General features: G+C 43.4%; 1 protein-coding gene and 1 long non-coding RNA gene across 2 annotated transcripts in view; one reads left to right on the top strand and one right to left on the bottom strand.

Annotated features, from left to right (window-relative positions):
* Positions 1-6,564, bottom strand: part of LOC122942487 (interferon-induced protein with tetratricopeptide repeats 5-like) — a 36,655-nt gene extending 30,091 nt beyond the window's left edge. Inside the window, exon 1 of the mRNA XM_044300141.1 lies at positions 6,542-6,564. Coding sequence (XP_044156076.1) covers positions 6,542-6,546 — 5 coding nt within the window. The 5' untranslated portion in view covers positions 6,547-6,564. The remainder of the gene's footprint in view (positions 1-6,541) is intronic.
* Positions 6,565-8,288: 1,724 nt separating this feature from the next.
* LOC122942499 lies at positions 8,289-10,556 on the top strand. Its single transcript, XR_006390569.1, has 2 exons — positions 8,289-8,425; positions 9,756-10,556. It is a non-coding gene; the product is annotated as an uncharacterized LOC122942499 (long non-coding RNA).
* Positions 10,557-13,666: the final 3,110 nt, after the last annotated feature.

The following is a 13,666-nucleotide window of genomic DNA, read 5'->3' as shown; positions in this document are numbered from 1 at the left end:
TGAAAGCATACCTTGTGTCCTTTTGAGCAGATCTATGGCCTCCTCCGCTGTAGGGAAGGATTTGAGTGCGTCGTCCACATAGAAGTCTCTCACAACAAAGTTTCTGGCATGTTCCCCAAAGGCCCCATGCACACTGCCGTGTTTCACAGCCGTGTGCGGGCCGTGGAACCGCGGCCTGGATCCCTCCTGAGAGCAGGAGCGCACGGCGTCACTGGTTGCTATGACGCCGTGCGCTCCCTGCTGCCGGCACAGTACAGTAATACACTGGTATAGATCATACCAGTGTATTACTGTATTGCGGCGGCAGCAGGGAGCGCACGGCGTCATAGCAACCAGTGACGCCGTGCGCTCCTGCTCTCAGGAGGGATCCAGGCCGCGGTTCCACGGCCCGCACACGGCTGTGAAACACGGCAGTGTGCATGGGGCCAAATTCTGATTCACCATCTAAGGCAGCCCTACGTAGGCCATATGTAGCAACAGCAGGTGAAGGACTGTTACCAAACACGTGCACCTTCATGCGGCATTCAACCATTTCTTTGCTGGTGTCATTGTCTCTGTGCCAAAAAAAACTGAGGTAGTTTCTATGATCTTGCCGCACGATAAAGCAATGGAACATTTGTTCAATGTCAGCAGTAATGGCTACTGGCTCCTTTCTGAATCTCATGAGCACTCCCACCAGATTATTGGTCAGGTTCGGACAGGTGAGAAGGACGTCGTTCAGAGATACGCCGTTATGTTTGGCACTTGAGTCGAATATCACTCTTATTTGGTTTGGTTTCCGTGGGTGATATACCCCAAAGGATGGAAGGTACCAGCATTCTTCATGCTCTTGTAAGGGTGGAGCCGGCTCTGCATGATCATTGCGAAATATCTTTTCCATAAAGGCCACAAAATGACTTTTCATTTCTGGTTTGTTTTTTAACGTACGTTGCAAAGAGATGAATCTGGAGAGTGCTTGTTCCCGGTTGTCAGGGAGTCTGGCTCTTACAGCACGGAAAGGTAAAGGTGCAACCCAGTGGTTAGATGCATCTTTGAAGAATTCATCGTCCATTATTTTAATAAACTCTTTGTCATCCATGGACAAGGCCAGTTTGTCATCGTCTGGTGTTGTACAAAACACAGTTTTTCCTAAGTTGTCATAACTGGTAGGAATGATGTCTGGTGTCTTTAAGAGGTTAGAAAGCCTTTCCTTCACCTCATAATGATGAACACATGGCTTAAAATGAGATGTGCGACCATTGTTGAGCGCAAAGGTTTTGAAGGAGTTCACTTGAGATGGTTTGTGGCTCTTATTTATACATACATCGCCCACGATTACCCAGCCTAAATCGAGTCTCTGTGCGTATGGGGCATTATCAGGACCGTTGCATTGTTGACGCACCTTGTGGACCCTCAGAATGTCTCTCCCAAGCAGAAGTAGGATGTCAGCATTCATGTCCATAGGGGGAATCTCACTAGCTAGATGCTTCAAGTGGGAATGATGGTATGCAGCTTCTGGAGTAGGAATTTCATCTCTTTCATCTGGTATTTGGTCGCATTCAATTAACGTTGGCAAGGGTATATGAACGTTCCCTTCAATGGAGGAGATAAGGTATCCAGTGGCTCTTCTGCCATAAGTCTCTACACGACCAGAACAAGTGTTGAGGGTATATGGTGTTGCTTCTCCTGCTATGCCGAAAATCTCAAAGAATTTAGGTTTTACCAGAGACCTATTGCTTTGTTCATCAATAATTGCGTACATTCTGATGGCCCTTTCATATTGCCCTTCTGGGTAAACGTTGACAAAACACACCTTTGCACAGTACTTAGAATTAGCCTCCTTGCCATAAATCGCCATACAGGAAGAGGAAACAGTAGTTGTAGCTAATTCTTGAGCTGGTGGCTCCCCGCCATGAAGTGCGACGGCATTGGTCACAGCTTGAGATGGTGCGTTGTCTGAAGGCAAGGTAGGATGCATTGCTGTAACGTGCTTGTCGCTGCTGCATTCTGCACACTTGAAATTAACCTTACAGTCTTTCGCCATATGATTTGATAAGGCAAAACACTTGTAACACACTCCAAGCTCTTTGAGTATCTCTCTGCGTTCTTGCAAGGTCTTGCCCTGAGCCCACGACACTCCTTTAAAGGATGAGGTCTTTTATGGATGGGGCACATGCGGTTAGGGTCATTTTCCTTGAGAACAGAGTCTTCCTTCCTAGTAGTGCAAGTTGAAATGAGTGGAACATTGGTTTTCCTAACGGATACTGTCCCCCTTAAGTCTCTACGTTTATTTGTGGTGTTGTCATACCTTGAACATGAGGATGAAGCAGGTAGAGTGGATTCAGTGAAGTCAAAGCTGGGGTCATTCTTCTTCCGAGCTTGGTCACTGATGAATCTGGTAAAATAAGAGAAAGAGGGAAAAGACACATTGTGTTCTCTCTTGTATCTGGAGCCCTGGTCTGCCCATTTCTCTTGCATGCCATGTGGTAGTTTCGACACTATGGGATTGACGCCATGGGCGGTATAAAGGTAACTCAGTCCTGGCAGACGTTGGTCCATTTTTGCCAAATCAAGTTCTTTTAGTAGGTCGCTCAGATCCTGGAGTTTGCGATTGTCTTTGCCAGTTATCCTTGGGAAGGCTTGAAGTCTCCTTAATAAGGCACTTTCTATAGCTTCTGGACTGCCATTGGTCTGTTCAAGTCTCTCCCATGCTGCAGCGAGACCTTCCTCTGAGTGGCCAGCATGAACCACTCTTAATGTCTTTATGCGTTCTGCATATTCTGGGCCTAACCATTTGATGAGCAAGTCAAGTTCCTCCATGGCAGTGAGGTTTAGATCACCGATTACTGCTTTAAAGGTCGATTTCCAGGCCCTGTAGTTTTCGGCACGGTCATCATACCTTGAGAGACTAATGTTAATCAGCTCCCTGCGCATCATGTATCTGGAAAAGTCTGACATGTCTGATCTCCCATTCCATATTGCTGTTTTGCATTGTGGTGTCTCTAGAGCATGTAGGGGCTCTGGCAGATAAGGTTGAGATTGATCAGGATGGATGTGGCATAAGGATTAAGCTGCGGTTTAGTCTCTGGATGGTCAGCCCGCTTGGTGCTAGATATTACCTTATTACTGGGTTGTGACGATTTCTGGTACTCTGGGGGTTCGCCCAGTTGGTGAGTTAGAAGTGGCGTTGGTGCATGTGATTTAACAGGAGGAGTAGGCGATGGTTGCCTTAGCACATACCTGGCAGTGCAGTCGGCTGGGTCTTCCTCTTCTCCTGGGACGAAACAGTCTGGGTCGGTACCTTGGCCTAATGCTTGCTCGAGGATCTTTAATTTAGCTAAGGTAGCTGCTTCTTCCCTTTCTGTCTGAAGGATCTTTAGCTGGGCTTCGGTCTCAGCCTCCATTTCTGCTTTCTTAGCCTCCATTTCTGCTTTCTTCTTCGTAATCTCCGCCTCCTTCTTAGCAAAGGAAATTCTTACGCTAGCTTCCTCTGCTTCTGCCCGGACTTCTATAAGCTTGTCATGCAAGGCTGACCTTCCGGAACGAGAGGTTTTGGAAGATCAAAGGGTATATTTTGTATGTTTACTTGAAGTTGACCGATGGGATCTTGCCTCCTGTAAGTGTGCGATGCGGAGTTCTGCCTTGCTCTTAGCATCTTGTACTAGGGCATCCTTCTCTTCAAGGAGATTCTTTCTCTCACTCAGCTCCTCTGAGGCTTCGTCAAAATCAGAGTCGCTCAGGAAAGTGATGTACTTAGCAGAGAGTCGCTGATAGCGGACATAGGAGTTAGTTAAGCGATTCAACGTTGTGGTTAACTTTGTTGGGTCGTTGTTATATCGTAAAAGAGCTGCTATATAGTGTTCAGTTCTCTGCCATAAATCATTTAAATTGTCACTGAACTCTTCTTTGGTCGCCTCAAAGTTCTCTCTGATCTTTTGTGTTGGCTTGATAACACGTTTAGATCGTACTGCTTGTTCTTCAGTTAACATGGACTCTGCTTCCTGCATATCTGTGTTTTTGGGAGCAGGGTGACTTTCTGTATGTTCAGTTACTGAGAGATCCACTAAGCCTCTTGTGGACATGTTATTCCTGTTTAAGCGGTACTGTCTCTTTAAGAGGGTATTCCAGCTTGTGCACTGTGCTTATGAAGCCACGTGCGTGTAAGATGGCGGACAGCTCTAAGCTCGCTGGCAGACTGCGTGTAGACATGCAAGACAGTAGATTTAAGCTTCTTTTTGACTATTCTGCCACAGATGTACGTTAGAGAAAATCCCCTGATTGGTTGTGAGTGATAGCCCCTGTACAAGCAATGGTAGATAGCTGAACTCACTAATATCTCCAGATATAGGCACCAGTTGCATGTGATAATCCAGTGAGGAGAATACAATGGTGAAGCTTTGATAATTTATTGATTGCTTTGCTTGGAAACAAATGCAGGAATCAGGGTATGCTAGAGGATATTAGAGATATTAGAGGTCAAAAAGAATTGCTCTCACCATCTTGAAGTCTGCAACAAAGAGGAAGTACGAAGGACCTTCCAGAGGATGTGATGTCACAAAAAAGGGAGGAGAGCATTGCAATGGAAATTTACATAACACACTATAAATGAATTATAAGAATAACCACAGGGTGGCAGCGTTACACAACATAATAAATGACAGGATAATGCGAACACAGCAATTAGTAAAATAGAAGAATAAAGCTGGAACAGCACAATGCTCCAGAATAGCTATTGAATGAGGGATGCATGCAGTTACTAGAACCGACACGTCAGTAGAGGTGACAGGTCCTCTTTAAGTGGAAATTGCTTACACAACCGACCCGAATCTACAATACATGCTTCTTCGTCATACAGTTGCAAGAAAAAGTATGTGAACCCTCTGGAATGATATGAATTTCTGCACAAATTGGTCATAAAATGTGATCTGCTCTTCATCTAAGTCACAACAATAGACAAGCACAGTCTGCTTAAACTAATAACTCACAAAGAATTAAATGTTACCATGTTTTTATTGAACACACCATGTAAACATTCACAGTGCAGGTGGAAAAAGTATGTGAACCCTTGGATTTAATAACTGGTTGAACCTCCTCTGGCAGCAATAACTTCAACTAAACGTTTCCTGTAGTTGCAGATCAGACATGCACAACAGTCAGGAGTAATTCTTCACCATTCCTCTTTACAGAACTGTTTCAGTTCAGCAATGTTCTTGGGATGTCTGGTGTGAATCGCTTTCTTGAGGTCATGCCACAGCATCTCAATCGGGTTGAGGTCAGGACTCTGACTGGACCACTTCAGAAGGCGTATTTTCTTCTGTTTAAGCCATTCTGTTGTTGATTTACTTCTATGCTTTGGGTCGTTGTCCTGTTGCAACACCCATCTTCTGTTGAGTTTCAGCTGGTGGACAGATGGCCTTAAGTTCTCCTGCAAAATGTCTTGATAAACTTGGGAATTTATTTTTCCTTTGATGATAGCAATCCGTGCAGGCTCTGATGCAGCAAAGCAGCCCCAAACCATGATGCCCCCCCACCATACTTCACAAATGGGATGAGGTTTTGATGTTGGTATGCTGTGCCTCTTTTTCTCCACACATAGTGTTGTGTGTTTCTTCCAAACAACTCAACTTTGGTTTCATCTGTTCACAGAATATTTTGCCAGTACTGCTGTGGAACATCCGGGTGCTCTTGTGCAAACTGTAAACATGCAGCAATGTTTTTTTGGACAGCAGTGGCCTCCTCTGTGGTATCTTTCCATGAAATCAATTCTTGTTTAGTGTTTCACGTATCATAGATTCGCTAACAGGGATGTTAGCATATGCCAGAGACTTTTGTAAGTCTTTAGCTGACACTCTAGGATTCTTCTTCACCTCATTGAGCAGTCTGCGCTGTGCTCTTGCAGTCATCTTTACAGGACGGCCACTCCTAGGGAGAGTAGCAGCAGTGCTGAACTTTCTCCATTTATAGACCATTTGTCTTACCGTGGACTGATGAACAGCAAGGCTTATGGAGATACTTTTATAACTCTTTCCAGCTTTATGCAAGTCAACAATTCTTAATCGTAGGTCTTCTGAGAGCTCTTTTGTGCGAGGCATCATTCACATAAGGCAATGCTTCTTGTGAAAAGCAAACCCAGAACTGGTGTATGTATTTTATAGGGCAGCTGTAACCCACACCTCCAATCTCATCTTATTGATTGGACTCCAGCTGGCTGACACCTCACTCTAATTTGCTCTTGGAGATGTCATTAGTCTAGGGGTTCACATACTTTTTCCACCTACACTGTAAATGTTTATATGGTGTATTCAATAAAAACATGGTAACATTTAATTCATTGTGTGCTATTAGTTTAAGCAGACTGTGATTGTCTATTTTTGTGACTTAGATGAAGATTAAATCACATTTTATGACCAATTTGTGCAGAAATCCATATCATTCCAAGGGGTTCACATACTTTTTCTTGCAACTGTAGCTGTAACTTGACAAGGTATAAAGTACTGCCCTATAATTGCGGCATCTTGAAGGTTAATAAACAAAACAATTAGGAAAAAGTGAGAGTATTTACCTCATTTTGTCACGTCTCCTGTCCTTGTGTTCTCTGAGATTTGGAGAAGAAACTTTCTGAATAGAACCCAGTGATCACCGCGCTTTTATATAGTCCCCACCGTCAGTGCTGAGAGGCGGGGAGACGGGAGAAACGATACTGCTCCTTGTTAGAAACAGAAACAGACGGATGTTTTTGGCAAGGAATGTAAAATGAAACCAACTCTGTTAGTAACCAGGCAATGGTGAGGGCATTCATTCCGGCAATGACTTAACCTCTTCATGCTAATTCCCTTATAATCATCTTCATAGAACAGAGTCTTATTACATAACTACAATTATTTTTTTCTAAATTAATGAATTTTTACGTTTTACATTCAATTTAGCTGAGAGACAATGCTGAAAAATGGTCTCCAGCATACACTGAAAATAAATAGTTCAAAGGCTATGGACACTTTTGAGAGAATTTTTATTATTATTATTGCATTGTACTAATTTTGGGATAAAAAGCCTATTTTAAATGGCTCTTTATTAAAGATGTTCAGCCCCTTTCTCTGTACAGCATTTGCAAAGTAGCAGGCTCTCTGTCTACACGGCGTCCTTTCAGGGAGCTCAGCTGGAGGCTATGTATAATCTTATCTCTGAACTTCTAAAAGCTCATAAACACTCATTATAGTGCAATTATTTTCAAAGTGATAAGAATATGGCTTAAATAAGTGTTTATGAGCTCTTAGTTCAGAGATTAAGGATATACTTAGACGGCTCAGAATAACCCTCCTGCACAGGAACGTATCCATTATGCGGTCTGCAAACTGCAGTAGAGATGTCCCGAACTATTCGCCGGCGAACATAGCTTGTTCGCGTTTGCCGCGGCGGGCGAACATATGCGATGTTCGGTCCGCCCCCTATTCGTCATCATTGTGTAAACTTAGACCCTAGGGTTTAGGGTCACAGGTTATGCTAATTTCTAGCCACCTGTGTCTGGAAGATTCTCAGTGTGGTGAGGCAGCCATTACATTAATTAGTCTGCCACAATGCCTCGCTGGAATGTGGATAAATTAATCACACTGGTCCAGGAGAGGCCAGAGATATGGGATACCCGCAGTAATGTGTACTTGGATAGAACAAGAAAGGATGCTGCGTGGGAGCAGGTGGCCCGTAGCCTGCGCAAAAACGAATGGGCCAAAGCAGATAGCCGAGGCCGTGCCGAATTAGGTAAGTGAGAGCAATGTAGTTGTGCTGTCCTTGCCCTCTGGGTGCCAACAAGATGTCTTTTTTTAATCCCTGAGGTCCCAATAGTCTTATTTTTGGGGTCCAGCTTCATTTTCCATAAAGGGCTGAACATAGTTTGTTAAAGTGACGTCTATTAGACACCATACAACACCATTTTTATATTTAAATGGCTGTCCCTCCCTTTGCTCCAGCATACAGTACTCATGTATATAATCACGTTTGTGCCCTTTTTTTTGCTGACACATGTCCTTGTATTTGAGCATCTTATAGTTGTCACCTTCACATATTGTTAGTTTTTTTAGGCCACATGGCTTACACGACTAGTCTCCTTCATCTTGTTCTTCTTCATTAGTATCCAGACACCTGCTGGACTGTACCATGTGCTGCTTATTCTGTCCATTTTAGATGTTAAATTGTTTTCCCCTTTTTTTTCCGTTTCAAACAAATGTCATTTTCAGATTTGTTTGGGGGTCATTTTTAAATTGGTGATCAATTAGTTTTTCTGTCATTTTTGGACAGTGAAACAAACTAAAACTCGGTGGGCCAGTTGCCGCGACCAATTTTGGCGTGAGGTATCCAGTAAAGGCCGGAGTGGAGAGGGTACCTCCAGGAAGAGGCCCTACATCTACACTGCCCAGTTGAGGTTTTTAAAACCGGTTATGGACTTGAGGCTGTAAGTATATTTTGGTTTGTAGTTCCATTTCACATTTAGCGGAAAGTTACGTTTGTCTATGGCTCACCTAAAGTGTACACAAAAGTAATGGGTTCATTTAAGTTGTACTATTAAAGACATATACTTTCTTTAGGGCTGCCATGTACAAAATTACTCCATCCTTTTTTTTTTCTAGTTAAACGCCAAGCATGCCTGAATAGCTGTAAGTTAACCAGTCCTGCTTGGAGTTGTCGTTGTGCATCAGATGGTGGGCAACATTTTGTACATGCCTGGTGTTGGTTGTGTCCATCATTTATGTGGAGGAGTCACACCAGTCAATCCCGCTGATGAGCTGTATGATGAGACGACACGTGTAGTGCGCACATAGCACCTCCCCTCTCTGTTTTGTTCCTGTTGCACCAATTTTTGGCTGGACAAGGAACATAGATGTTTTCAATCTGATAATGTTTTTCGCAGCGACAAGCCATGTGCGCACTGCACGCATTATCTCATCATACAGATGTTCTGCATGATTTACGCCTGTTGGTCATACAACAATAAATTCTGAGGAACATATCCTCGGGATAGGTCAGTTGTTCTGAAAAATGTGCACATGTCTCCCGTTTTTAAGGGAGTCCTGATTAGTGTATCATTTTTACCTTTAGAGGGTGCTGTAATATTTTCCTCATATCTACTTTTTTTTTAAACAATTTACGTTTAGAGATTTGATACCCATTAGATATTGCCCATGTCATTTATATTGGTTTTATTGTATTGCACCAGCCACAACATTGATTCCTTGGATTGCTCCTCTAAAATGCCAACCACAGAATCCTGTGATAATGGTTTAAAATGAGGTTCCAAGAAGGCTTGACCAGCCGTCTCCAAACGACTACTCTCAGCATGTTCAATTGTGGCCTAGTACATGTTAATTGTTGGCCGTAAAAGAAGTTCAACAAGTTAAACATTACATCTTGTATGTGGGTATGGGTGCAGCAGGCCACATACTGTTGAGATGGCGTGAATATCCGCACTGGTTTTGGCCCTTGAATGAGTATTCCTCTTCTGACGCTGGACAGCTCCAACAGGCAAACAATGTTTTTCCAATACATTACCATTAGCCCTTTACAAGTTTTGGCCCATCGTGGCATTTAAATAGGATGTTCAGTAGGAATCGCACTATTCACATAGATGCTTGTGTTCATTGTGTAAACTCATAATTTTGGTGTATGGAGCCACTCCGTATATATCTTGTATATACACGGCTGGTTACACCTAATATCAATGAGGTAATTCTGAAATGTTTAACTTAAATGATCTAATTGTGTTGTTTTTTTACTTTCAAAAACAGTACTGTGGACAGTCTGGAACCCTCGGACGAATCGGAATCGTCAGGAAGTGAAACTCCGGCAATGTTTTCGCCGGAAACAAGTCCCGCACCGACGCCGACAGGGGATCCAGAGGAATCTTCACAGGCCCAGGCCCCACAACCACTCTCCAGTCCACCCCGGGTCATACAGCCGCAGCCAAGACAGTCGCCGCCAAGTCCCTCCCTCCACCTCTGTGCCAGAGAGTCGTGAGGTTATTGACGCACGCGTCATTGATTTTCTGGCCCAGAGGCGGAGTGATGGAGTTGAGGAAAAGATGCTCAGGGGATTAGGGCCACTAATGAAGAAGATCCCAGAAAATGAGCAAAATGAATGTGTTGCTTCCATTGCGGTGGTGATGAAAATGTGTGCGCTGCCAAATCATGGGGACATTCTAGCCAAATTAAACGCATGGAAGAATGAACTTGAAAATGCCGGCCAGCCTCCAAGACCTGGACACTTTCCCATTCCAAGTCAACCAACCCATGCGCCTTCTTTTGCCCCACACCCCCAGTACGGCCCACCCCATGGCCAAATACAAGGGGTGGCTCAGGCCATTTACCTGGGCAGTTTGCAACCTGTCCCACCACAGAAGGCCTAGGGAAGGCCACGGTCCTCCTTTGCTGCGGGGTCATTTACCCAGGACCTTCTAGATCTTTGATTTGTGTGTTAGCTTATTGTTTTTATGTTTTAAAATTGTTTGGTGCTTAATGGGCAAAGCATTGTCCTAACTTACCGTTGGTTTGGCAAAATATTTTGCTTAAAATACTTTCTTGCACCAAAAATGTGTCTGTTTTTTATTTGCTACATTGCACAATTCTTTTACCTTTAATAATTGTATTCTAAGAAAAAAAACACACACACAGTATCTCCCAAAGCAACACTTTATTATGAGGCTCCACACCTTTAATTTTCAGTACTTGGAGGAGGAGGTATTAGAAAATGTTGTGGACAATAGACTAGAAATATAAAGATGTTTGAGTCTATTTACATTTAGACAAAGGCATCATTTATATTGTTGTTATAACCGTAAAAAATATGTGATGTCCACAAAATCTCAGCCCGCAAGCCCACGTCAAGGGTCCTCATTATCTTGCGAGTCCCTACACTCAACTACCACAATAATTTAAAGTAATCTATCTACAAAATAAAAAAAAACTAAAGAGCCCAGAAGATTTCAAAAACTGCCACGAATAGCGTCCCTCTGGGCTGTGAAAGTAGTCTGCATAGAGTTCCCGAAGTGCAATGCCTGCAGTCCCTGGTCGTCTATGCAGGGTCCTTTCCAAACCCAAATCTGAAGACGTTGAAAGATCTTCAAAGTCTACAGAAGAGGAAGCCTCGTGAATCCTGGTGCATTGCCCCAATGCAGTTTGGGAACTGCGCAGAATTTTGGAAGCCCTCAGCGATCGTCCACCTTGGGCTGCGGCATCACCGTCTCTCGGAGTTGCTGCCACAAGACATAGGCAAGTGTGTCGTACAATTCTCAAGATCGTCGAGGTTCCTAAAAGAAACTCAAAATGCAGGGATGCAAAAGAGCTCCCAGTGGCAAGGAATCTGTTGAGAAAAAAACAAAACAAATGTAAGGGAACAACCGAATCAGGATTCTTGTATAATGTTGTATACACTACCTGATTGTAAACACCCTATGTGTAGTGGTGTGTAACCTATGGGACAGGTGCCAGAGGCGGCACTCCAGGCCCTCTGTGTGCGCCCACACCCATTGTAAAGTCGAGGGTTAACAAATATAGACCCTAGACTTTACAGAGCATTCATCAGCACTGCACGCCATCCCCTGAAGAAGCCGTTGATACGGCGAAACATGTAGGGATGCAGGAGTAACACTGGTTTTAGTTCAGAATTGGAGAGAAGGGAACCCCAACAGGGGAGATAGTATACACAGCGAAATAAATAGTTGGTATAGAAAACAGTTTGACTTGAAAGTAGTAGGATACATGAAAAGAAGGGGGATAGTCCTGAGGAGATATCAGGCACCCCAGTAGGGAACAAATTCATGTATCAGTATTAGATATAATTCCCATCTCTCCAAGTTCTGAGGAATTTTAAATCTTAGGAATTTAGAGTGAAAATAAATATTTTAAAATGAATCATTAAAATGTATGTTTTATCAAAATAATCAGTCAGTGAGGTGACAAAAAGCCACACTCTGGTCCCAGTGACCGCTGAATCTCATATATTCATCAGCAGAAGGCACACTATGAAAACTACAGGCAGCATGGAATTTAAACATTCATTTGGATCAAAATGATTTTAACCAAAAAGGTCCAACTATATTGTACTACAGTATTCATGCAAAATTGACTTGTGGGCATTTGGCATTAAAATTGACGGATGTGGGTTGATCAGTCGCAACTCTGTCTGAAAACGGCTCGCCATCACTGCAACATGTCCATGGTTGAATAAACTTAATAAAATATAAAACGGGAATACACAGCAAACTAAAACAGCAATTGGGGTGGGGTCAGTACTACCACAACTATTTTACATCAACTGTGTTTAGACCCTTTAAAATGCAGATAGTCCTGTGCAAGGTTAAAACTATGAGAGCAATAGGCATAAGGAGGACGTTAGATGGAAATCTCAGGGGTTGGCAGCAGCACAATCCGACAGAATAGTGAACAAACTGGGATATAGACTTCTAATAGGGTGGTACACGCCGATAGAGATCCTGACAGAGTGACCCAATTCTTTCACACACTCCAAAAAGCAACCGCAGACACCTGTAATTGAGGAAAATTCCCCCCAAAAAACAGTCAGACAGGCAGGTTACAGCCTGCTGTAACATGGCTGACTGACTGACTAAAAACAACATTTTCTACAAACTACCGGCGACTGCAGAGGAATCATGGAGTGTCTGGAGCCCGTTAGCTGAACACACGTTTCAAACAAGCCCATAAAATTTATTTAAAAACAAAAAAGGAGTCATATGTTGCAGGTATTGAAGGGGTAAAACAGAAAGCAACACAACCAAAAAAAAAATAAGGCAAAACTAAGGTTAATTCAGCAAACAGTAGCACATGTCTCACAGCAGCCATTTTCTAGCACATGTTCCTCCTGACACAAGCACTGCACATTACAGTTTAAACTTTACAAGTACTATACTGCTTACCTCAACGTGACGATGAGCCTTTCCTCAGGAGTAATGCTGCGCCTCATATTGGTGTCCATGAAGGTAAGGACAGTACGTAGAGACGACAGCAAGCGATCAAATGTAGTGACTGACATCTGACAGAAGGAATAGAACTTCTCTGGATGCAGCCGCAGATCTTGGTATAGGGTATGGAAGTGTCCTTTCCGGTAGTATTGTGAAACAATCGGATGGACCCAAAATCGTCGCCTTCTACTCGGTTCCTCATTCAACAAAGGAGGGCGCGGACCCCATTGCCGAGAAACGAGCCAATGCACCAAGACCTCTTCCTCTGAATCCGACATGGTGATACAGCAAAGAGAAGCAGCCAAAATAACCTCTGTACTCTGGAAAGACTACAGAAAATGGCCACAAAAGCATACTCAGGTGCCCTTCATTTATACCAGTATCCTGGGTGGAGATATTAAAATGAAATTTTTTTAACCATTCCAGGATTTCTGACGGGCCGCAAAAAAAACAGGAACACGGACACACGGAAGCACAACGGAAGCAAAAACGGCCACGGATCACGGAACAACGGAACCACGTTTTGCGGGACGTTAAAAAATACTGTCGTGTGCATGAGGCCTAAGTGAGAGGAGGGACAGTGTAGCTGCTGCTGATTTAATAGGGAAATCGATAGCTAGGCAAGTGTATTCCAGTGTCCTGAAAGACTCATCTGATCTCTGCTGTAAGGACAGCACCCCAAAAAGCCCTTTTTAGGGCTAGTACATCAGTCTGCTTTTTTTT

This window comes from Bufo gargarizans, chromosome 6 (genome assembly GCF_014858855.1).
Source record: "Bufo gargarizans isolate SCDJY-AF-19 chromosome 6, ASM1485885v1, whole genome shotgun sequence".
Classification (NCBI taxonomy): domain Eukaryota; kingdom Metazoa; phylum Chordata; class Amphibia; order Anura; family Bufonidae; genus Bufo; species Bufo gargarizans.
Note: the sequence above shows the minus strand (reverse complement) of the source record. Positions and strands in the feature narration are given on the sequence as shown.